Below are 26,349 nucleotides of genomic sequence, written 5' to 3'. Positions count from 1 at the left end.
TGCTGCATAACACTATGGGATGCTTTCTGATGCCCCTTCTGGGAAAAGAAAACATGGGTGCTTTCTACTGTCTGCAGGAGTCCAGTTTTGGCAAAACTTGTAAGACAATAATGCCCTTGAGATCTTAAAGTAATTTTGATTTTTGTCATTTTATCTCTATATGCCTTTTTTCTGAGTCCCCGCATCTTTTGGGCCTGGAGCTGATCAGGGATTGACAGGCTACAGGTGTGCCTGGCTTTTGTGCCTGCATAAGCCTTCTTTCCTTAGGAGATCAGTCTGAAAGGGGAAAAGTACACACCAGGATTAAACCTTCCAGGGCTTCCAAGAGAAGAGGGGCTATTTACAACATCACTTTCAACAGAGCCAAGAGCTCAATGTGTAAGCCCCGGAGGGGAGAGGGCTTCTGGCTGTTCAGCTGCGAGACCCTGCAGCTAGGTTGTTGGGTCAGCGAGCATTTTGATTTCAGCTGGATTGTGAAGCCAGATGCAATATAATCCCAGCAGCACTTCTGCACAGTGCTATTAGACTGGAGAAATATGACCAAGTGCTGGTTGCACTGAGTCCCCCAGCTGAGAGCAGAGCACTGCGTGACCTTCCCTGAGGAGCCCTTCTATGGTTCTGGCAACTGTGAAATCTTAGGAGCAGTGTCTCTGCCTGTGCATACTTAGAGAAAGCTACTGTGCAACGCAATATTTCATTTTCCAGAATGGTCTTTTTTCACCCAAGGCAGTAAATACCCTGGTCCTCCACCTCCTCCCACAGGAAAGGTGGTGCAAATCATCTGTTGAAACTTGAAAGAACCAGGACCGGCAGTCTGATTTCAAAGTAGAGAGCTACACCCCAGAACAGCAAGCATACTTTACTCTCCAGGAGGATGCTGTGATATTTCAGCAGGAAATGTGGCTCTTGAGAAGTGAAATAGATGGCAAGACTGGATTGGTTTGACACTTACATGAGTCACTTTGTATTAATGGTATTTGGTTGATGGAAAACATGACAGAATTTAGAGGCTTCACCCTACCCTAAATTACTAACTAATGGATAATGTAGTTAATTCCTCAGCAGCTGGATGCAACCACATACAGATTAACTTCCAAAAGAGGGAGGCTTTTCATTTCCTGGTTTTAGGTCAAGATGTTCTAATTCTGTGACACTTTGCAGCCACAGTTGCAATTTGCTAGGAGCTCAGGGACATGAATTTACATTAGCTGGAGACAACTGATCAAAGTTTTTTATTAATACAGCTTGTTGATGACACAAACAGTCCACCTAAGTACTTGTAAAATAAATGTGCACAAGGAGGGAGAGGAGGTAGAGTAAAATTCTTATGTGCCAGAAACTGATAGAATTCTTCAGGCTTTTCTTGCCTGTGTCAAGGAATGACTTTGCATCACACTGAGAGAAAACAGTGAGAAAGGATAGTTTAAGAATTATGCTTTTACTTTGCCCCAGAGTTTTCTCTAGAAGTTTATTCAGAAGAATCTGTTAGTTTACCAATTCTAATCTGTATAGATTTTAGGTAATTTTCAAGACATTTAAGACAATAATTAATATGCACTCTAATCTGCATGATCTGGTATTAAAATGAAGGTGGGCTCTTTAGAGCATTTGCTGCACATGCAGTTCTTAGCATACCAGTTCAGATGGTCATTAGGATCACTTTCTAAAGCCTTCCTGTAGCAGTGATATGTCAGCAAATAGGGTTTGAGAGCTAGAGCCAGAGTTTAAAAATCTAGCACACACAAGGCAGTATAAATACTTGCTGTTTTGAACTGAAGCTCAAGATCTCCCTATTCTGAATTTTATCCAATACTTTCTAAGGAGGCATTTTTAAAATCCTAGTCTAGACAATAGATCAGGCCTCAGGGATGTGGGAAGCTCTGGCTTGTCTGTCTGTCTGTTTGCTGAACTGATTGATGTACTTGTTTGCTTTTATGCTGCGGACTGTTTTCCTACTTTCTGCCTTTCCTAAAAGCCTTCTCCCTCCTGTGACCCTTCCAGGGAACTCTCACTGTGCACAACACTGCTATTTCACGGAACCTAACATACTGAGTTAAGGTGAAGTTACTCCCAGAGATTGTCTGCCACATACTGCACCAGCATCCTTACAAGAACCGGTGTGTCTTTCATCTGATTTGGGAGGGAGCACATATTTTATTTCCAGGCTAAAACCACACTCTGAATGTGGTATTGTCTCACTTTTGTTTCTGAAGTCAATTTACACGACACATCGGGGTATATACATCTGATTGTATGCTCAAGATATGGATTTACAAGCATGTGATTGCAGGGACGTTTTGAAGATGTTTGCATAGGACATGTTGCTGACCTGTTTTATGTATTTAATACGTTTGGAAGGCAATGCAAGTCTTTACTATCACCCAGTAGTTAATACGTCAGAGCTCCTGGTGGCCAGCAAGTGTGTGCCTGCCAATATACTATCCAATTCACATAGGAAGCCTTATACACATCAGTGAGTCCTGCGTAGTGAAATAGAAGTCATGGTGTGCTTGAACCTTTTTTTTTCAGGATTGTAATATTCATAATTATTTGTCTCTCAAATGATATGTCTACCTCTTTACCTACAGATTTCTGTTCATTGCTTTTATGCCATTGCTGTCACAAAAATGATGAAGTCTCTTAATATGCTCATGGTGGCTGTAGTCACCTGCACTGTGCTAGAGCGGTTGAAGACAAACAGTCATACAGCTGTGTGTTTATTTGACTTCTCTTGCCACTGCCATGGGGCAGACTTGCTCAGTAGTGACCCAGTTGAACTTTCAAAAGTATTTTTCATGCTGGTGGCATAAAATCTTTATTAATTGCTGGAGACAACCTTCAACATCTGTCTTAGTTCTTACAGCAACCCCTGCCGAGGCTACATTGTGGATTTGACCTTGCTCTAAATCTCTGGAATATGTATTCTGGAGTTGAGAGGAATGTAATTTTTATATTTATAATTATTTTTTCCCCCCCCGGTTATCATCACTGGTAGAAAATGAAACCTTACACACTTCTTCTAGAATGAAAGTTAAAAATAAATGCCTACAGTCCACTGTGGACTGAATCCTAATGCCAGCACTTAGACAAAATATTCTGAAAAATCAATGGAAATTTTACTTCTGTTGGAGGATTAGCAGAGTCTTTCAAGCACAAGGTGAACATAGGGTAAAACTAGGGAGGAATCTTTTTTAGATGATTTATAGTTTCAGTAAAGCACAGAGATAAACCCTGAAAGTAAAATGGAAAAAGAGATGCCCACAAGAAACATGATTCTCGATAATCGTGGTTAACCTTAAACATTAAAGAACATGTATAGAAAATATTAATAAGTTTAGACATGGTTGTTGTCAGTAGCAAACAAATTGGGAGTATGGATACCTCTGTCCTCATGAGATTTCTTTAGTACTTTCAAAATCTACTTACGACAAGGGCAGCTCTACTGCCTGTGCTCACTGTTCTTCTCCTGATGGTAGACCTAAGGGTCTTGGAGATTAATTGCAGCAGGCTCCTAACCTTTGGGGAGGTTTTGGACAGACAGGTTTTTCTGCAGACATTTTTCTTGTCATCTAATACACGGGCTGCATACATGCTCCGTACCAGGCATGTGGGTAGCCTGCCCAGAAACTACATTCTGTCCTTAATCCAGTGTCTCCAGCAAAGTCAACCACAGTGTGGATGGGTGTGTCTCTCAGCTCTGCCAAGTTTCTTCTGTCCTTGTTGAACAGTGAAGTATCAGAGTTGAGGTAGGAGCTTAGTAGAAGTGGATGGTCTGGTAGCTATACTAGCTCTGTGCTTTTCTTTTACAAAAGGCTTGTTCTCTGTCTTTCTCAAAGAAAGACTTCTCATGGGAGATTTAGAAAGTGCTTTTTCATCTTCCCCTCTCTTCTGTCTCTTGAGAAAGCTGCTGAGATGAGATGATAACTCAGTCCATACTACCCTCTGAGCTGATACCAGGGAGCCTCTTGCTTTATTTTGTAAATATGAGGTGGCAGCAGGAGTTACAGTGTTTTTGTCTGTCTCTGAAATGGAAAGTGAATCTTTTCATTGTAGGCTGCAGATTTCTTACAAATTCTATTACCTCCAGAGGACTGTGAACTGCATCAGCAGCCCCTCATTAAGACTTCATGTAACTATCGCTCAAGGATGTACTTGCCTAGATCTTGAAGAGCATTTCTCAAAGGAAGCAGATGTCACTTTTACTTTCTTGATCTGTGCTGGTTTCCAATTCAGGTTTGATTTTACTGGAAGGTGTTGCTTTGGACCTGGAATGTTCTAGCTGCCTGGGACATGTTATGCTCAACAGGGAAATGTGAGCTAAAAGCTGTAGATGTAATTGTGAGGTGGAGGAGGCAAGGTGTTTACTGTGCAGTTCCCACCCAGGCTTAGGCCATCCAGAGTTAATCTTTTTGCTCTCTGGAGTTATTTTTTCCCTTGATTTTTTGGTTGAACTTTTGTTGCACTGTTTTTTCTACACGGCTCTATTCTGTGCAATTTAAAGCGCTGGCAGCACTAGCTAATCCTACTTTGAAAGCTGATGTTCTGAATGCTTTGTGAGTTTTGAATTGAAAAGACTGAGAAAGAAATATTGTGTTGGTTTTGACGTTTCCTTGTAGTGCCCAAAGAGCTATTCCTCTAAGCTCTGTAGGGCAAGTAGAATTATTCTTACTTTGAATGGTACAGTTAGATTTGTTTCGGACTGTTTTCAAACTTGTACCCTAGCATGATATTCAAGCCTGAAAGAGCCTATCTGGGTCAGCAGCAAGTTAGAAAAAAAGTTTTGTGTTAAAAAGCAGCATTGAGTGGCAATGGACTAAAGAGAGAGATGTAGCTTGACAGTTTTCCACAGTGGAGGGGGCAGTACAAAAGGTAAAAAAGGAGCTATAAACAAAAAGCTGAAACAAAGAGGTATTTCTTATTATCTATAGCATTTTGTATTAAAAAAACCCAACAACCTATATGACAGGTTGCAAAGCCAATGGCTCAATAATGTGCTAAGCCTGAGCTTTGATTCAATCTGTTAGACAAGCAAGACTCCAGAGCAGTTCCACAGAGCTGTAGGATGTGTGAGTATTAAATACAGAAGCAAAGTAGCAAGAAAAGATCTGTGCTTATCATGTGATGGGGCATTGCTGTATCTTCCATGGATGTATCACTGTATCGTGTCACCAGCACAGCTGAAATCTCTATGTCCTACTTTCCCATTTGCTGAATTGTCACTGAAGTTTGAACTTGGTCTCTCTTAGCTGTTTTCGCTGGGCTGAATGATGGGACTTGCTTGACAGAGCCCTTCTTTGGTATTTTCTCTCATTCTGCACCTGTGTCTCTTCTCACAGAGCTATTCCCTGAGCATCACAAGGAACATCAGTGAAGAATTGATTTTGTTTTGTCAAGTTTCTGGTCTGACCCTTAATTTAGAGCAGACATTTCAGTCTACAATAAACTCTGTGTTCTTGCATGCCGCAGTGAAAGAATTACGAGCGGTCCTTAGCCATGTGCATTCAGGATGCTTTGGTAGCCCCACGGGACAGGTAGACTTCAGTGCCTGAAAACTTATTACAGAATGAGGGTACAGTCAGTATGTTATTTTCTGTAAAATAAGGTATGTGTGGGTCTGCCTGTATGTAAAAGCTTCTACATGATTCACTAAGGCCATTAGGAGCGGAATGGCATACCATCATTTCAGGTACAGAGCTCTTCAAAATGAACAGCTTTTTCCATCTTTCCCCAGGGAACCCTGAGAGGCATCCAGTGTGTAGGTGGGAGGAGGCTGTTCATAAGTCTTCCATCACAGCATCCAGAAACACAAAGCTTATTGTTGGGATGAGCCTGCAGCCCTGGGTGACAAATAAGGCAAGGCAGTCAAATGAAAAGGGTCAACTTTTCTTGCTAAGACAAAGGTCAACTGATTTTTAAAGTTTTACATCCTGGACTTCTTACGAGTGTATGTAGTACATGTTGGCAGAGGGTCCAGAGCTAAATGCAGTATTCTATAAGCATGGTTAAGTCATCAGGCAACAGCACAGAATGAAAAAAAATAATAATATTTATTTCAGCTGACTTTATCTTAGATGTATATTCTGTGCTTCTGGCTTTGCTGTGCTTTTTGCCTCTCTCTGTTCCTGCTATTCGTTGATACAGCAGGATATAGCCAGTCCAGATGACTTAAATTTTTCTCTTTTTTTGCCACATTCATTCCCAGAAATTCATGTACCCTCTTGATTTTCAGTCCTCTGAAGGAAGCAGACCTGGGTTTGCATAGTTAAGACTTGGAGGCTAAGAAGAATGTGCTTTCTTAAGTGATTTTGGCTGATTTGATATCTGAGGTCATGGGCATAGTGGAAGAACACCTGCTCTCATCTTGCTTCAGCACTTCATCCCTGCCCCACCAAGCATAGAAGGGCACAGCACAGGAGGTGAAGAATAATGTAAAAAATTGCTCAATAACTTTTTTGAGCATCCGGAAAGGTTCACGGATAATGATTTTATTCTCCCTGGTTTTCTCATATCCACACCAAAAAATATGATAGAAAGATGCTGTTTCTTCAGCTATTACACTCATTGCTTGAGAGAATGAAAAAAGTATGAATAACCCAAGGTCCCTGCAAGCAATATAGAAAGTGTTGAAGGACAGTTGTATATGTTCCTCATATGCCTGATGCAAGCAGAAATTTCTGTTGGCAAATGCTGCTTTTGCTAAGGATTTTTGAAACTTATTACCAGTCTGTGTGGGTGCATACACATCTACTTGACATATGGCTTTAATTGTTTTTCTAACTGAGCCTATTTTCCTTCAGGGTGGCAGAACACAGTGCATCCAAGAAGTCTGTCCCATTCTCTCATGTCCCCAGCACCTCAGCCACATTCCTGCTGGACAGTGTTGCCCCAAATGCTTAGGTGAGTGGTTTTTTTCCCCCCTCAAAATTCTGTAATTAATACGACATGTTTCTGTGTAGCATCTTTTATAGCAGTATTTCTCAATACTGGTAAATTCTTGGAAGTGAAAGACACAGTATTCTCAGTGGTGTTTACAATCTATAGGTTTAAACACATAGGGTCAGTGTGTAGGGTCATGGTGGGTGGTACTAAGCAAGCAGCTGCAGAAGAGCATTTGAGCATAGACCAGTTGGCTTGCTTAGAGACACAAATATAGAGATGTTTCCCACCTTCATTACATGTTTTACAAAGGAGGTTGAGGTGGTAGGAAGTGTTTCTTTGGAATTTGCCACAAGAAAAAGGCCTCACCCTCTCCTATTTTTATTCAAGTGTGCATTTACATTCTTGGTTTTGAGGAAATGCAGGTTAGAGGAAACTTCTGGACTGAAATTGCATTCTTAGAAGCTGTTGTCAGAGAGGTCAGGGACCCAGGAATCTGCCTTATGATTGCCTTCTTAAGGTGGAATCACAGTTTCAGCCAGGAATATTTTTTATAACATCTGTCCAATACATTTTAAAGGAGTAAGACAGAGGCCTCTGAGAAGGGCTAGTTCTTCCAAGTCGTGCCAAGGAAGGCAGTGACTTTTGGAAGTCCTTATTTTGCTCGTACTATGTCCACAGATCCCACAGGTTAATATTCCTCAGCATGTGTCCCTCTATTTTATAAACAAGGAGCACTTAAATCCTACCAAGTACATTAGGTTTAATTTGGTCCATGAGGTTGTACCTAGGTTTGAAAAATATTCAAAGTCGGTAACACCCCATTTTTCAACAGGAACTTTTTGTCATTGTAACCATATCTTAGCTACTATCCAAAGTCTGTTTCCAGGGCTAGTTTAGAAGTACAGAGAGGTCTGGCCTTGGAGGCAATGAGCCACAGGGAGTTCTAGCTTCTTATAATGCTTAACATTTTTGACTGCTTGAAACAAACCTGAATCTATCTATCTATCTATCTATCTATCTATCTATCTATCTATCTATCTATCTATCTGTCTATCTATCTATCTATTTCGTTATCTGTTTCCTAATTGAGAACTGCTACAAATAAGTATCTGCCTGGAACATTTATCTGCAGCATAAGAGAGTAATACAGAGGAATGAAATGGAGAGGAGAAAAGTAAAATCCTGAGCTTCTGTTTTGGCTGAGGACATTTTTCCTTTCCTTCTGTAAACTCCCCTTGTTTTCTTCAGCCCATGGTTTTTCCAGCTGAACCTTCCTCTCCTTGATCTAGGCATTCAAAAACCCAGCTTTAATTTTTGAGGATTTTTCTGCAGTCTCTTTTTTTTTTCTCTCAGAAATGTCTGTAAATTAGTTCAGTAAAAAGAGTGGGTTTCATTTTATGTGGTCTTCACTCTAAAGCATGTCATATACCTGTGAATAGACAATATCTATTAACAGGTAAGTGCTGACATTTCTGGAGTGGACACAGAGCCAAGTGGTGTGTAGCACACTGCAAGGCGGTCAGGAAGAAGAAACATTTTACAGAGATGCTGAGGCATGGTTTTTAAAGTATCATGTGGAGGACCTCCCTGCAACTGAATTCCTGATACTCAGCGTATATAGCTTAGAAGAATGTTGTGGACTCTACTGGGATTTGAATTATTAGTTTAACTAGTGGTTATGAGCCAGGAAAGGCAACCATTAAGCCAATATCTTCACCACCACATCTTTTAAAGTGGTGACTCCTTTGTTAGTGGTTTTTTACCAACTATTTGAACTGAGTTGGCCACCCTGAATTGTGATGGGTGGTTTGCAAGGCATGGCAAGAGGGTGTGAGAGAGAACCGGACTTTTGTTCACTTGTTGACATAAGTTATGCAGTTGAAGTCCTGGCCCCACATAGAGGAGTAGAAGTGTTGTTACAGGCAGGACTATGACTAGGCTTTGCCCGTAAGTGGTTCATGGTTGTAGAGCAATTCCTTTTAGGGCTACTGAGCATCCACAACTGATTTCATATGTCAGTCCTGCAAGAAAAATTACGCCTTTTCAGAAAGATGCACATCCAGTAAAAGGAAGGCTGGTTATGCAAGCACAGGTTAGTCTGAGGTAGCTAATTTGCAAGGGTGAGATGTTCAGATTGTGTCTAATGAAACAATAGCAATTATATCTTAACTTGTGTTTAATAGTTATTTTGACATCAGATTTGTAAAAACTCAAGGCTAATCCAGTGGATTTTGCCGTGTACTTATTATTTTATATGCTTATATCTCAGAGGAAAAATGGAAACTTTTTCTTTTAAGCTGTTTTGTAGTGATGAAGAATTTTTGAGAAGGGAAGGAATTACAGTGTGTCAGGACCTGGTGATGTAAGAGCTGAAGTATTGGCCTACTACTTAGTGACTTCTTGTATGTACTTATAGTTGCCATTCCCTACCTCGGAATCGATGCCTATTTAACATCAGACCTCAGAAATGATAAGCTGGGAGTCTGGCAGCCACTCATAAAAGAACTTATTAGTTGGCTGCCACCAAAGTGCACAGGAGAAGGTATTCGAAACAAGGAAGATAAGTATAGTGTTTTTGTAAACAGCTCATGTTTATATATCATAATGTTCAGTTGTTTAAAATAACCTACTAGAAAAGAAAATAAAGAATAAGAGAAGTTTGCAGAACCCCAGAGTGTGTTGCAACTTGGATCTGAATGAGCCTGCAGTTTAGCAGGACACCAGGAAGGTTTTGATAGTGATGCTGCCTTCCCTGTATAGTGCTTTAAACCTTGCCTCACCCTCCTGAAACCCCAATATTTTCTGGGTTATGGAAACTAAATATTTTGTATCACCCTCATTCTGGTCATCACTGGTGCAAATAAAAGTATTTCTTTCAACTGTGTGTGGACATGGTACACCAAGCTATCTTAATGAGACTGGACAACACCTATGTTGTTTTTTTTTGCATTAGTGTCACTGAGTTTATTTAGTTTTGTTGGTGTGAACCCCTGAGGTAGATATGCTAAAATCAGTTAAGACTGCTTTATTTGATAAGTTATTGCACGAAGTTGAAGGCTGTTTAAACTAGTTTAAGTGTACCTACCCTAAGAGTTTGCGGTGCTTACTTTTTATTCCTTTAGCTGTACTGTGCACTTTATTATGAGTAGGAGAAGAAAGATTTTTTCCAATATAAACATGCCATAAATCATATTTATATTCCCTCTCACGGTAGAATTTGTACAGATGAATGTGTGCTAGAAGAACAGTGAACTGTTAAAAGTACATATTTTTTTCACACCAAAATGGAAACACATAGCAAATGACACATTGCACATGAATTTGGTCTAGTGACAATAAGCCCTACTATTTTTGTTGACAATATGGCATCTTTTCAACCACATTCTGTTTCTATTACTGCTTATTTATATTCAGGACAGAGGAAAGTGTTTGACCTCCCATTTGGAAGCTGCCTCTTTCACAGCAACGTGCACGATAATGGGTCCTCGTTTATTTATGACAACTGCACAACGTGTACATGCAAGGTAAGTCCACAGTGCTTTGGTATTGTGTGCTGCTGGTTGTCTGGCTTGGCAGTAATTTGGAGAGCTGTGAAACTGTAAGCCCTGACACTGTTCTTCTTTGGCATCTTGTGTGGTCCACGAGAATCTGATCTGAAGAACACCTGCAGTTGTGCTAGAAAAGTTTAAAAAGTGGTTGATTGCCTCAGCTGAGACATGATGCCTGACTGTGTGGTGCAAAATGAAATTACTCAGCTTATGTGATCCCCTTTAAACTTGTATGACAAGCTTAGTGCATTACAAACAAGTGGAAGAGAAGTTTCAAAATGGTGAATTACCACATCTCTGTTGAAAAGCAGTGATTTGGTTTTGGTTCATCTAACATGACTGTGACCACTTGCACTTCTGCACCTAGGCAAAAACAATGCAGTTGTCACCAAATCAGTAAGATTTTACAGTCCAACAGAAGTACAAGCTGGGCTTTAGCTTCACAGATGATGAAAGCCTCCCTTGATCCAGTGAATTTTTATCTTCTCTGAGCTGACCTGGTCAAAGTAGTTGGACTGTAGCATGGGTGGATGCAATGAGTAAGCAAGCAGAAATGTTATGGTAAGTACACACAGGAGCACAAACATCTTGGTGATTATATGATTTCCTTTTACCCTTTTACCTAGGATTCAACAGTGGTATGTAAGAAGAGGTGCTTTCTTCCTGGTGAATGCAATAAAAACAAAGACCACTGCTGCAAGGAGTGTGTCTCATATATCCCTGCTGAGGAAGTGAAAGTGTGCAAATTTGGCAATAAGATGTTCCAGGTAAAGTTTCAGGTGTGGCTCAAGAATAGACACCATTGTAACATCTGAAACAGTGTGAGTCTACTGTAGATTAATATTGTGACTTGTTTTTTAGCAGAACCCTCACCATCCTGATTGATGATGGAACAATTCAGAGGCAAACCTTTGCAAAATTTGCCATCTGCTATTTTTTTTCCCGAAGTTTTGTAAACTGTTGTTACACAGCAGACAAAGTTTAGTTCCTCCTTGATGAGACATGTTGTCTCCCTCTCCGTACGCAGGGATTCAAGCTACTGTTTCGTGGCAAGTAATGCATTTTTAGTAAGAGATAGTAATTCTCTACTTTCCCAAACAAACACTGATATTCATGGAGAAAATATTTTGAGTGGTATGTGAGCTGTATCTGCTGAGCCAGAGAGTCTCTTCCCCAGCTGAGCCAACAGGAGCTTTGTGAAGTTCATCTTGGCTGAAAGTTACTCATCTTGATTTACTACATTTCACGTCTCTGCTAAGGACAGCACCTCTGACATCCTATATTGGGATAGCCTTGTAATAACTGTTGCCTACTGCACTCTCACCCAGTTTTTCAGATCGCAAGGGATTCCCAGTAGAAGGCTTCAGCTATTGCCGAGACCCTGTTTGTTTTTCCAAGTGGTGCAGCTTTTATGACACCATGTCAGAAAAAGATTCTGTCACCTCATGGACCATCTGTGAATTAAGAGACCCTTGAATTAGATCAAATGTTAAATCCTTTGTGAATATTTGGTTTGCTCAGCCAGAATTGCTTCCCATTTATTCCATCTTTTGTGTACATAGCTGAAGTGTTTATTCTGGAAATTACATGTGAACCTACTGTATGCTGAGACTATACTCCATCTGATTGGCACTTTCACACTGGTGCTATTGTGCTTCAGGAACAAATCCCTGCTTCTTAGGCACCCAACTAAAATATTCTGCTTCTTGTGAAGATTTTATTATATTACTAAGTATTATATGGAGTAAGAAAAAATAATGAGACAGTACTCCCACTTCTGGCCTTGTGTGCAAAAAGGTAAATCCAGCGTTGCTCTGTTGAAGTTAATGGTCCAAACCAGGTGGAATGGGCACAGCAAATGTGCAAATACTGCTTTGAGACAAAAAATCAGGGTAGAAACATGCAGCCAGCTGTGATATATTCTGGTACCTTAGAAGACACTTAGAGAGTGTCTTCTCAGAGGCCCACGAGAACATGTGCTGCTTCAGGAACACCAGGCAATTATAACATGGCCTGGAAACAAGAGTTGAAGGAGAAACAGCTTTTGACCAAGCATGCTGTGTGAAATAAGGAATGCTTCTTGGCATTTCAGATTTAGTCTGTTTTTCTCTCTGGTCAGAACATCACATTGAGGTGGGCATGTAATTGTTTGCAGCTGTCTGGTTTAGCGCCTGTTTCTGTCAGGTCTATCCTCACCCTTCCTTCACAGCAGCCCTGTGAGCTGAAAACATGCCCATTTTGGCTCTAAACGGGCTAGCAAAAGACTGTAAGTGGGTGAGACAGAATGTTTTAGGAATCACACTTGGCAAATATAACGCTATGTAAAAAGGAAGCAGGGCAGTTCCACAAGTGATCCTTCCTAAGTAAGTGGGGAGAAGTCCATGAGGCATATTTTGCTCTGCACCTAATACTTTAAGAGCCGTACATAGACTGTCTTACCTGCTCTACATTTGAGAAGTTCAGCTCTGTATCTCTTTTAAACATTTTCAGATGTTGAGCAGATCAGGTATCTGTGAAAGTGCTGTAAATAATCTAAATTATCATTCATTATTCGACCATTCCTGCCCTAACCCAAAATGATGCTTCGTCTGGGAATAAATTCACTATATGCTGACATCTTAATCAAATACTTTCACGTGCAACAACTTAAAGATGTCATTCAACCCGATGAATCAGGTTTTTCTAATGATGTGAGCTTAAATTAAAATCTATGGTAGGTGTGATCACATCTCAGACACATGCTGGAGAGAAAACAATGCAAATAATTAAGGCACTAATGAAAAATGCAAATGTGATTTGGTTAGCCTTGGAAAAATATATTTCTGATCTGGAGGGCCAAAGGAAAGAAAACCCTGCTGAATTTGATCTTTTTTTGTGGTGGTTTTTTTTTTTTTTTTTAATCTGAGTGGCCATGGACAGACACCTTAAAATAATTTAGACTAAACAATGACACAATGCCAACAGGGAAAGTCATCCTTTCTTGTGCAATGATACATTGCTAAAATAGCTTCCTGTTGCCACCCCAGCTGATACAGTATCATGTTCCCTCTTGCAGGATGGAGAGATGTGGTCTTCTGTGAACTGCACCATCTGTGCTTGTGTGAAAGGCAAGACAGAGTGTCGCAAGAAACAGTGCATTCCAGTCAGCAGCTGTCCTCATGTGAGTTTTTAAAAAGAACATAGCTTTCTTCTCTTTTTTTGTCTACCATTATCTTTTTCTTGGAAGTGTGGGCATGGCAATAAAGCATGTATGTCATTGGAAAGAAGGGATCCTATGGAATGTTAATTTAGGCTGTCATTCCCCAGGTGTGCTACTGCTATCCTGAATATGGGCTTCCCACCTCTGCCCTTCCTCTGAAGACTCTGCTCCTTTTCTCCTCCTCCCTTTAACTTCCTGTGTCCCAAGTATCTGCACTGGAACATATATTTATTAGCTTTACAGAGTGGTGCGATGACTGTGTTAATATTTCAAGACTATGCATATTGTTAAGGAAAGGTTGTTGTATTTGCATTTCTCAGTGCGTATGTGGCTTAATACCTGGTTGAAAATGTAGATTAGACAAAGCAAAGTAAATTATTTCAACCAAGCCACACCACTTTCTCTAAGATGGCAGCCTGAGTATTTTTATTTAAAAGTCTGAAGTGAACCCAGAGAGTGGTATAATTGTAACTTTACTTAATTGCTTAAAAAATTAGTGTTACTTGAAACCTTGAGCGAGGTCAGCCTTTCTTTCTTGGATTTCTGTCACTGACAAATTGTTTTAATGGCTCAAACATTCAGGAGAGGGAGCTCTAAATACCACCTCACATAGGGGCAGATCTTTGAACAGAACTGCAAAAGAGAGAGCCAAGTCGTTACCATTACACCTTCTCAGTGTTTCCTTCTCCATCCTGGAATCCAGTGGGGAAAATATGAGTCACAGACACCTAGGTATGAAATTTTAAATGACAAACTCTAGTTAGTAAAATTTTATACGTGTGAACTTTTGACAGCCAGAAGCAGTGGTAGAATAGAGAGCCTGTACCTCAGCGCTCCATGTTCTGCTCTGATAGTGGGCTGCAAGAGCAATGCTTGCATTCTCAGAAGAGGGGACATCCTTTTCCTGTCACTCTGGCACTCATTGCAGAGGGCAGTTCTCCTATTTAATGTGCCTCACATTAGTTGCTGCATACATCTTCACAAGTGTGAACAGCTGCAGCAGTTCTTCTGGAAACCTGACGTGGCTCATGGCAATCAGGTTTGCTCCCTTCAGGCCATTCACACTATAAACAGGAGGTAAGAGCTTGGACCCTTCAGGTCTCTTCAAATTATTTGTTGGCAGAGGACCAAACACACACTGCATCTCATTTATATTTTCCCTGTGCTGATGCATTTCAAACATTTAAGATGCTTCTGAGATAAAATAACTAATATGGCTTAATATAGATCTTAAGTGAAATACACCACTTCAGCAGTACTTGTGTATATTTGCGCATTGAGATGATCAGTTGAAGTGTCTTCTAAAATAAAAACTGTGATGGGTACAAATTCACCATCTGCAGTCCTGCAGCAGCCTAACTAACTGACTGACAAACTTGTTCAGCACTGCTACATAATCTGCTCCAAGGTTAGTGTGAAGTCCTAAACTGCCCTAGGCCTCTGAGTTGGGTCCTCAGGCAAGGTCCAGTTCCTTAGGGCTGAAAAGCCCAGCTTTGCTACCCTGCAGCACCATCCCCTTAAGTATCTAATCAGTCAGCCTGCTTCCTGCCTTAAAATGCAAGCTGCACACACTCCTCCACAGGTACACATTACCTTTCTGCTCTTCCAAACTATCTTGGAAGGACAAGTAGGAAAAAGAATGTAAACTCTAGAGTGAGATTTATTTTCCTTCTCCAAGTGGGTACCAAGTAATTTTAAAGCGAGTAGTGTATTCTAATGGATTTAAATCTATTACTTTTCATCTATGCTCCACTGTCTTTGGTGAGATATTCTGCCACAAATCTGTAAACATTAATTAAATGTACCACATTATTCAAGATAAAGATATATTAGTGATTGTGATACTGAAAGTCTGGATATCATGCACGGAGTTATGCTGCCATCCCTGCAAACTGTACGGTTGTGAACTCCATTTCTTTTCTCTCTTCACAACATTTCTGGCAGTAAGCAGTCTCTACTGACTATTGAAGACTGCTGTGGAATAAAATACTGTTTAGTGTCCCTTAGGGTGTCAGGCCACATAAAGTTATGTCATTAAAACTGTTTTGTGGTACACACAACTGAGAGTGAAAAGATTGAAGACTCACAAGGAACTTACAATATTATTCCTTAGCTTAAATACTTTACCATACAGTCTTAATACTCTTTGCATGATGTTCTTCAGGGTTTTAATGTATCAACATAGATTTTGGCTAATTATTTCTTGAAAGGATGGTTTTCTGCAGAAATTTCCAATACCATGCAACCATTTGTATTATTCAATGAGTTGGTGGCAGACTGACATATTTTCAAAGACTGTTTCTGCCATTTCTTTTATTTTCTTCACAGAGCTAGGCACATTCTTCTGTTCCTTTTGTTCTTTTCTTTTTGGAATTGTATTTGATCCTGTATCAGTAATTACAGGAAGTGTCTTTCTTAGCTTCTTTTCATCTGCAGCAGAGGCAATACGTCTCACAAATTCAATCCCTCCTGTCATATTTATAGTAAAACGGTCCTCCTTGGGCTTCTGGTGAGCCCTGTGGCTTGTGGTTTCTGTTTCTTACTTTCTGGCCTATGACTCCATGTAGATATTTTCAGTTACCTGGTGTGTCAGCCTGCAAGGTGCGGTACGTGCTGGCTCCCATCCAACAAACCTATTAAGCATGTGTTCAGTCCTGCTGAAGTTAGTAGGCCCTCCATGTGTGCTTAAACTTAAACACATGCTTAAATACTTAATCAAAAGGAAGTAATCTCAATCCTTGGCAAGACTGAGCTTCAGAGATCCTTTAGACCTTTTCTTACCTAATTTGCTATTCACTTGCCCTAGCCCTCTACCAGCCTCTTTTTTGCCCTGTGCCATCTCCTTTCTGATTACCCGTCCTTACCATTTTCCACCTTGCCTCCCCTCCTTGTGCCTTTCCATTCCCCACTAAAAATGTAAGCCTGTGGCAATGGTCAGTGGTCATGGACATCTCTCTTTTTGCACTGCTAGAGGAGAGGCTGGTAAATTTTACAGCACACAGCCTTTCTGAGCACCAAGGGTGTGCAAAAGTTAGTAGAATTAAATTCACGGCATGTGAAGACATTTGCAGAGTCTGATTCTGTGGGTAAATTTTGAACCCGTGAACTTCAAGTGAGTTGAAAATTTATTCAGAACACGTTCTCCCATCTCTAGCACAGACTGCATTTAATGTTATACACATCTGTTATTATTACAAACAAAAAGTTGCTGTTTTTACTCTAGTGCCAAATGAGGCACAAAAAAACAACAGCTGTTGCTGTTGCACAACCAAACAAGCCCCCCCCCGCAATTAGTCTTGCCTTAAAAAAAATAGAAAATAAAAACCTCAGACATAAAATTGAAAACCTCATAAAAAAGAAGAAAAATCCCAGAAAATAAATAGACTCAAATGTGGTCTGCTTATAAATATTCATAGGGAAAAATGGGATCACATCACTTAGCCCACTCCTAAGGGAACCCTCAATGCTAACGAACTCTTGCAGCACATGTTAGCAATAATGGGTTTCCTTATTCTACAAGACAAAAACAGGATCTCAGGCCAACATGGTGGCTCAAGTAACCAGCCTCAGCAGGCTGCCTTGGAGATTCCAGTTTCACTTGAATTCTTGCCACTTCCAGCTTGGCTGATGATTTCAACTCCTTTATTGAAACAGAGGGTAAGGCTATGCAGTGCAGTGTGTGGCATTCAGCTGCCATGTCTTCTGTTCATGCAAATAATTGTTGCCCAGCTCCCTGTTTCTGTGCAGTTTTAATGCTTTCTCCTTTTTGCCCTAGCAGGTGCTCAGCAGGCCTCCCTGTTGCAGCCTTGATCTTAGCAACTCTCTTTGTTATGGGGCCTGGTAGTCACACAATGTCTAAGCATTGCCCACACTGCCCATGAAACTCCTGGTCCCTCCCTGATCCCTCCCTTTTGTCAGGTCCAGATGTGTCTGCAGTCTGTTCACATGCAGTTGCACATTCAAAGACAAGCCTAGACTGAACTTTTATCCCTGCAGATGATGAGCCTAAATTGACTCATCCCCAGGCTCTCATTCATGCCATCTGTGGACATCAAGCATGAGCATGACAGAGCGCCCTCCGCTCCAGTCCACCGATAGATGCTTGGAGTCCATTTCTGCCCATGCACATTGTCAAAGCTTGGCGGTGCTGTAGGCAGAAGCAAGGCAGACAGCAGTAGGGCTTTCTGCCTGTGCCCACTTCCCTGCTCTCTACATAGACCTCCCACTTATTTCTTGTCTGTTTTCACAAGCTTTTCTGTACTGTTGAGTATGTTGAGTAGGCAGAATAGCACAGCTCCATTTGCTTGCTCTTGCTGGCTGCTCCTTGCTCACCTGCTTGGTGGGAAACAGGAGCAGTGGTCCCACGAAGGGGACTTTTTCTGTGTTGAACTACTGCTGGAGCAAAGGGTTGGTGCTGGGGAGCAGCACAGTTCCATATGCCTCTTCCTTCCCTGTATGGGAATGCGAGTGAGCTCCAATGTCACCTTGAGTTCTGTCATAACCCACGCCAGTTTTTGCTTGGAAAAACACATTGTTCAGTCTGACATTTTCCAGGCTTATCCTCTAGCTTGACAGTTAGCTTTAGGGAATTTAAGCTAAATCAGATAGAACATCTTTTAATACGATGAAAACTGAAAAGGAGCGTGAATGTATGCACACAGAGGCATGCCTCCTGCTTCTAGCCAGCCTTGTCAACCATAAATAACATTGATCTGGGCAGAGTGGTAAATAAATATTCAAACCTTTTGTCCATTCTACTATGACTAGACTAAGTTGTTTGCTTTTATACACTGCATGCCATGGCATGCATACTCATTTACTTCACTGGGGAAACTGGTCCATGCTTGGTAATGTGATTTGATGAGAGATACCATGAATTTTAGCCATGAAGGAGATGTGGCCAAACTAGATCTCTACCAAAGCCTCCTTCCTTCCATAAACTTTGTAGGAAAAATGTATTATTTGGGGGAATGTGGGGGCAGGGGTGGAGCATATTGCTTCTATGTGGCAGTCAAAATTTTGTGCATAGGAAATGTATTGTATGTATTTTGAGATGTGGGGGAAAAGGTAGTGATCTTGTTAACCCGATGAGTAGTCTGCTTTACATATCTATGAGGACATGGGTTCAAAATTCTCTCACACTCTCTCTAAAGAGAAAAGTGGTAACAGAGAACCCTTTTAGTATTTCATTTCTTATAAGACTGCCAGGAAGCTCTTTGAATAGTTCTGTCTGTTTTTAGCACCTGATATTTGAAGCTGTAACCAGGGCATTGAGTTCAAACACAACTTGAACTATTTTCAAAGGCTTATCCAGCCTTACAACATAACACAGTCATTGCTCCAAAAACTTTTTCATTAAATCAGCCTGTCTTTCTCCCAATTAGGGTAAAATCCTGAACAGAAAAGGATGCTGTCCTATTTGCACTGAAAGTAAGTTCTTTCTTCACATTCTTTAAATTCTTTTTTATTCTTTCAGATAAAATAAATATAGTTGAAATATGTTTGCTTTTCTGTCTTCTTTATAGAGGTGACTAAAGGGCAGGTGATTATTGCTGTCCACAGATTTTTGCTTCCTATAAATCTGTAAATTTAAAGTAAAATGCCTATTTATTTATTTATTTATTTATTTTAATTGTTCCTAGTGACACAATTTTTGTCAAATCTGAGGTGATGCTTTTTGAAGGATGTAGCTGGCCTGTAAAATGTGTAGGTAATTAAATAAGCAAATGAAGAGAGGTGTAACTTTTAGAGTTTTTATACCTGTAAGTATCAGCCCAGCTATGTGTATATATAATCCAACACCTTTGCAGATGATTTGTGAGGGTTAAAACAAGGTGTGCAGAAACCTGAGACACAATTTGGGGCAGCAGTGGAAAGTATGATAGAAAGCTATCCTTCTGTCTGTATGATGTTTGGCTCAACCATCACTTTTTATCCCTTTACTCTTTTCTTCAGGAATGATCATTTTATGATATCACTTGTGTTCTCTCCTGGTCAGCAAAGCACTTAAACAAATACTTATCTTTAAGCGTGTCCTGTTTAAGTCAACAGGGAGATGTCTTCAGTGAAGTTAACAGGATGCAATTACATATTTCCTTCAGGACATGTTTAAGTATTTTAGCAAATAGAGACAAACTGCTAAAATGAGGTTTTACGATTTATAGGAAGGTTTCTGAAAGAAGGAACAGGTTTTTAAGGACAGTGTTTCCTATTCTTTTGTTTAAAATCAGATTGATTTTGCTGATCGACTCAATTCTGGGTGCTTTTAGATGGCAGAAATTCCATATGCTAAAGACCTGTTTTTCTACTCTGCAGCTCAATTATTTTTAAACATGTAACTTGTGATAAGATAAATCCAGTTTGCATGACTCCAGTATAAAAATGAAATTAAATACAAGTCACAACCTCAGAAGCACTTGAAATAATTTCGAGCAGAAGAAGAAATGAAAGAGGATTCAACTGACCAGCAGCTGATTTAATGTTAGCTGAGATTCAAGGGAGAAAAAATTTGCATAGACCTCTTCTCAAACATGACATGTAATAAGTGTCATGAATTTATCAATCTCTATCTTGCCTCTGTTCTTATGTTTCAGTCTCATCTAACCTTCCTCATTTGTTCTTTTGTAACATGAGAGGGGGAGGAAAATAATGGGGCCAGCCATTCCCTCAAAGGACTAGAGAACTTCTGCTGTAAGGGATTAAAAAGAAGATGGTACAGTGACTCCTTCAGAAATGCTGCCAGAGGATGATGACATGTGAAAATTGTTTTATGGGAGAAGGAGGCAAAAACTAGATTTCTTCAAAGTGAAAATAACTTATCTAGGAACCAGGTTACCTAAAAAGTCAGAACTTCTTGAAGATATAAGAAGGCAATGATCATAACTGTAGGACGTGAAATTTAGGGCAGACCATCATTGTCTGTCCTCCTGCTGTGCAGCTCTGTGAAGAGCCTGGTTGCATCTTCCCAGTAACCTCCTTGTAGGTGCTGGTAGGACTTGATGTCCCTGAAGCCTTCAGGATATACGCCCTGGTTCCCTCATTCTCTTCTTAAGGGTCCTTTCTCAGTTGCACTGGCTGTAAATGAGGCTGGGAGGCTCATTGCACTGGCTCACAGTGGCACACTCCTCTGTTGCATATGAAAGAGACAGGGCTTTTTTTTGAGAGATGTCTCACTAGGGACCTGTTTACTATTTGGAGGAGAGCTGATGCTGAGCTGATTGTAAGCTTTTATTATTAAAAGGTCATTCCTAACTTTTATCAGGTAATGTAATCAAAGAGCTTAAATACCCAGTATCATAAAGCAGTGGGGGCTGCCACTAGCTGTTTTAACATTAACATTTTAACAGTTGCCATTTGCAAGGAATTAATTCCATCTTTGTGCCAGAAATGCTGTAAATCTCATCACAATATAAGACAGGCAAAAGGCATAAGGGTTTTAGCAATGATCACTATCTCAGATAGTAATTAGAAGCTTTACTAATTCAGCCAGTTTGGGATGAGATAAGATGTACATGCACTGGCCTTTCTCTCACCCACCCACTCATGCTGATCCTCTCTCCACGTATTAACACGCCAGACATTTCTGGCGGTCTAGCAGATATTAATTTTCCAAAGTAAAAACAACATAGGAGGTACAAGAACATACTGTACACAGGAGAGCTTTGAGTACAGTTTAAATGCAGCCAATTTCTATGAAGTGGGTCAAAACCAGTCACGTTGTTAAAGGATACACTTTAAACTGAAAAATAATAATCAAAGGATTATTTTCAAAGCAGTTTGTTGCAGAAAGAAAAAGTACCTCGTCTCCTAAAGGGCTAGAGAGTCTCTTTTGTCTACTGTTGCCGAAGTTAACTATGGTTAGTTTTGGCATGTTGCTGTTTAAGCTCTGTGGCTGGCGTACAGTTATCACTAATTAAACACAGTGGTCATACCAGTGGAAAATTCAACAGTTTAGTTTATGCTGCTGTAAAAATGTAATGAAATGTACTCTTTTGGGCTTGATTTAGAAAAATCACCACTGACGTCAATTCCATAAATTAGTAATCCTATGTTAGACCAAGGTCATTTTCATATTAAAAAAAGAAAACACTAAACCTGAGTTCAAATAACATTAACAGACTGCTCTCAACACCAGACAAAGATGGGAATTTGCAGTGGAGGTTAAATCTTTGTTCTTGACAAAGAAGAATTGATAGGCCTTGCTGAAATTACAGCATGCACTATGAAACCTTCCTACAGCAGCCATGAAGATATACTTTAATCACGATCAATAGTACTAACACAGTCTTACCCAAGTCATTGTGAGGCTTTATGGATGAAGTTTTTTTCAAAGTGAAATGCAGTTATCTAGGTCTTGCAGTACACATGATTAATTTTGCAGTAAAGGCCTCTTTTGGGGAAGAAAATTTCGTTCATCACAAATCATTCTGCCGCTTTTTTAGTTGACAAAATGACCAACAGAACTAAACCAAACTAAAGGGCATTTGGACTTGGCTTAAGGAGAAAAATGTTGGTACTTTCACCTGGTCCAGCATCCTTTTTATTTATTTTTATAAAAATACTGGAAAAATTACTGACTCTTCAAAACAACAACAACAACAAAGATAAAAAAAAAGGTGGGGTTATGCATTGTAGGTACCTGTCAGAGTAGGGAGTGGGACTGAAGGACCATAGAGGTCCCTGCCGCTCCTGTTTCTTGTGTTATTTCCTTGCGATGGAGAAATACATAAACAAAAAGACTGCAATTGTTTATTCATACTGGAATGCTGTTTGTGATTTATCTCCTCAGTCATTTCAGCCCTGATGGTCTACTGTATAAATATGTATTTGGACAAATTGGAATAGCTATTTTATTTATGAAATAGACCATAAAGGCTCCTGTGGAGTTTTTGACACCACACCTTGTAATGTGTATTATATCAAGCTGCACTATGCAGCAGTTATGAGGAAAGTACTCTATGGCTATTAATTTTTTAAAGAAAAGCTAATGAAATTCTATTATGCGTGTTCTGTAGCTAGTTTTCAAAAGTTAATAATGTGTTCTGTTTGATTTAGGGCTTAATTCAGCATATGGGCTAATTGCATTCAAAGTTTCATTATATTTTTAAAAACCTGAGATATTTTTGAATTATAGATGTGCAACCAGAACACCCTTAAGTGGTAAACTTGTATTTTTTCCTCTCTCTCCTTACTTAGAAAGTGTCCAAACTAATTTGAGTTATAATTTAAAGTATGTTTTTCTTGGCCACTCTTAACTAGCTACAAGCCCAGAAGAGTGTGACCAGACATCTGGACATCTTGGACTTCAATTGACTGCTCTGATCTCCTGAAAAAATATAACAAGCTATTCCATGAGCACCAGAGCTAACAGAGCCTGGTTTCCTATGGATTTGTGTCCCATTTCCTTTATATCCCAACAAATAATAAACCCAGCTAGAGACAATATATCCTGTGGCTGCTCTGGAGCTACAAGTGTGCTAATTGCCCAGCCAATATGCTCATGCTCTCCGGCTGGTCAGGATGTGTGTGCTGACTGTCTGTCTGGCCTCCACCAAGCAGTATATATATCTCAGCTTTCTAGAAAGGCTAAATTCTGTCTATGGGGGTGGGGGCATTGGGTGGAAGGCAGTGGTTTTTGGCAACCACATATTTCAATAAGTGGTTCTTATCTTTACTCAGCATACTACTTACTAGAAACGTGTTGTCTTTCAGACTTCTATCCCTCTGTATTGGCCAAAAACAGGTCATGATTTAATGATCTTTTTTTTTCCTTATGAGAATATATTAAAACTTGGGGGATGTTAAAATGTTCCTTTCCTTGCTGTTGCTTTTTTGACTTTTTTTCCTTTTTTTTTTCAGAAAAATGTGCTTTCAAAAAGTGTTGCTCTTTGCCCACAGTTACCTTCCCCATTACCTTTTCTGATGAAAGTCATTATTTTGTTTGAATTGGTCTCATGATTTGTAAATGTAAGGAAAAAGTATAGTATTCACTTCAGCACCTAAATACTATTATTACTAGTTTGCAAGGAAGCTGTAGAGCCTTAGGTGGGAGCTGAGCAAACTGCACGAATCACACAGGTGGTTTAAGGTTGTCAAATGTAAAAGCATAGAGTCTATATATAGATGCTTAAAAAAAATATGTGAAAACTGCTGATCTCCCAGAAGCTTTTACAAAAGTCAGAAGTTTTGAATATTGAGTTGAGAGCCTAAATGCAGGATTTCCAAGAGTGTTTGCAGCCAGCTCCCAATAATGTTTAATTATTGTTCAGTGCCTATGGCACTTTGAAAATCACAGCCTCCTGAACATAGCTCTGGGTCCCTTCTTTGAAAAATCTGTGTATCTTAGGAACAGAGAGGGAATGTGTGTATTGCCTTCATGTGCATGTGCAGATGAGCAAAGAAGACATCAAAGATCATTAATGCCAGGTTCAAAACAAGCAGTAGGCAGTGGTTTCTCATGCACTTTGCACAAGGATGTTGTGGATGCTAAAAACATTTTTGGGTTCAAGGGGACACTGGGAAAATCAACAGAAAATAAGTCTATAGAAGGTTACTAAATAAAGAGAAACCATGTCTAGCTCAGAAAGTCCTTAAGCTGAAAATAGCTGGAGGCTGGTGGAGTCTTAGGAAGAAGCAGCATATATAATTGCCCTTTTCAGGCTTTTTTACAGCTGATAGAGACAAGGAGTATCCGCAATAAGCTGGCAACAATTTACTGTAGGAAGAAAAGGGAAAGATCTTCACCTTGTTAGCACAAGCTAGCAAAATTCATATGCCAGCTCTGGAGAACGTAGCTTTGGTGATGCAGCAACACACTCTCCATCTGTTACATCTCAAAAGAGAAGCAAGTCACGCATGAGCCTAACTAGAGAGCTGGTACTTCCAATAGATTTAAGAAACAGACAGGCAGAAAGACTGGAAAAAGAAAAGAAGCAAACCATAAAAGATTATGTGATTGAAACTCTAAAAAGGAAATAAACAACAAACCAAAACCTAAAAATGGCAGAAATTTTTTCATGTTGCCTGTCTTTTGCAGTCTTGTTACACCCGCTATTTAAGGTTTATTTCTAGGCCAACCAGTTCCTCTTATTGGCAGTGCCTGAGTTATCGCACAGTCTTGCAGGCTGTGGATTTTTTTTTTTTTTTGAAAACCCACAATTTTAGCAAACCTTTCAAGAACGTTTTACACAGTGATATCAGAAAATCAATTATTCGGGCTGTTTTTAGGTAGATTTTCCCTCCCCCATTTTCTTGGTTATTAAAGAAAACAGCAAAATTGGATCAGACATTCAGCTATCCAGTCCAAAATACATTCTTTTTTATTTTAACTGCACTGCATCAAGTTGACATATGATGTGACACAATGTAACATAACATAAAACAACATTACTCTGCATAACACATTAGAAATTAAAAATAAATATTTCCTTTGGATCCCATTGCCACTATCAATTTTACTTGCACATCTCAGAATTATGTGTGTTCCTCTCATGTCTTGCCTCTTAGACATTTGCTTAGGTGAAGAACCAGCCTTCCCCTCCTGACGTGTTAGGTAATAACATGTATGACATCTCCACATTCTTGGCCTCTAGAAAATCCAGACATAAACCAGTTCTGTCCTCTGAAATCTTCACTGATGCTTGAACTGATTTTTTATGTTGATAGTTTCATTGTTTTTGTAAAAGTTGTCAGTAGGTTTAAAGAAAAATTAAAGCCTGAAAATGTTAAATAGCATCTAAGTAGGTAATAAAATGTATCTTAATATTCATCATGCAGATAATTATATTAGTGTATGTGGAAATCAGAAACATATTAATATGATTTAGTAACAGTTAAGTCAGATGGTCTCCATATATTTTTTCCTATTGGTATAAATTACATTGGTGATTAAAAACTGTATGGTTCCTGCCAATTTGTGGAGAATCAATCTTTTTATGGACTTTGGAAAACAGTTATTGATATCCTCAGTAGTATCAGTGAGGAAAATGGGACTCACAGAAGTGCACACTTTTAAAAGCACTCTGGAAACCAAGTGTCTTGGTTTTCAGGCTCTGCTTAAAACCTGTCAGGCCTAATTTCCAGACGTGTTGATCAACTGTTTTTCATTTTTACTTTTAATGCAGATGTCAACATGATGTCCTTGAGAAATAGAAAATTCTGGTCCCTAGTTGCCAGGCATAGTGAAGAGGCATAATAATGCCAAGTCTTTGTTAAAGAAGCATGAGTGTGGCAAGTTAGGGGTGAAGTACAAATCTCTCAGGTGCTAGCTGAGTGATGGACTGCACCATATGGTGAAAGACAGTGAGGTTGGACTTTAGGAAGATCTTACTGTAATGACAGCTGAGCACTGCAACAGGTTGCTGGTGGCAGCTGTGGAGTTGCTGTTATTACTGCTTTTTAAGAGCAGGTTAGATAAACATCTGTCAGGAAGAACGTAGGTACAGATGATTCTGCATTACAGCTGGAGAAGGAACAGGTAATGTCTCCCGGGATCCCCTTCAGCCCTATTTTCTGTGTCTCCATGTAGGTATCCTTGGATGATCTTTAACCACAGCTAGAAAAACACCAGAAGCATGTAACTACTTGAGCATAGCACTTTGCCTAGGTTGAAAAACCCCGCCGAGAAAAGCGTATTGTGTAGTCAGAGCTGCATTGTACTCCACTGAAGGAATGACATGCCTCTTCTCTGTAACCCCCATGTCTCTTTTTTGTATGTTTGAATTT

General features: G+C 39.8%; 1 protein-coding gene across 5 annotated transcripts in view; it reads left to right on the top strand.

The window, feature by feature from the left end:
- Positions 1-26,349, top strand: part of BMPER (BMP binding endothelial regulator) — a 151,098-nt gene that overhangs the window by 71,966 nt on the left and 52,783 nt on the right. For all 5 annotated transcript variants that reach the window (XM_051610923.1, XM_051610922.1, XM_051610924.1 and 2 more), the window contains 5 exons: positions 6,798-6,897; positions 10,294-10,403; positions 11,054-11,194; positions 13,483-13,587; positions 19,011-19,056. In XM_051610923.1, the coding sequence (XP_051466883.1) occupies positions 6,798-6,897; positions 10,294-10,403; positions 11,054-11,194; positions 13,483-13,587; positions 19,011-19,056 (502 nt within the window). The remainder of the gene's footprint in view (positions 1-6,797; positions 6,898-10,293; positions 10,404-11,053; positions 11,195-13,482; positions 13,588-19,010; positions 19,057-26,349) is intronic.

This window comes from Apus apus, chromosome 2 (assembly GCF_020740795.1).
Source record: "Apus apus isolate bApuApu2 chromosome 2, bApuApu2.pri.cur, whole genome shotgun sequence".
Taxonomy (NCBI): Eukaryota; Metazoa; Chordata; class Aves; order Apodiformes; family Apodidae; genus Apus; species Apus apus.
The sequence above is the reverse complement of the archived record's forward strand: the minus strand, read 5'-3'. Positions and strand labels throughout refer to the sequence as shown.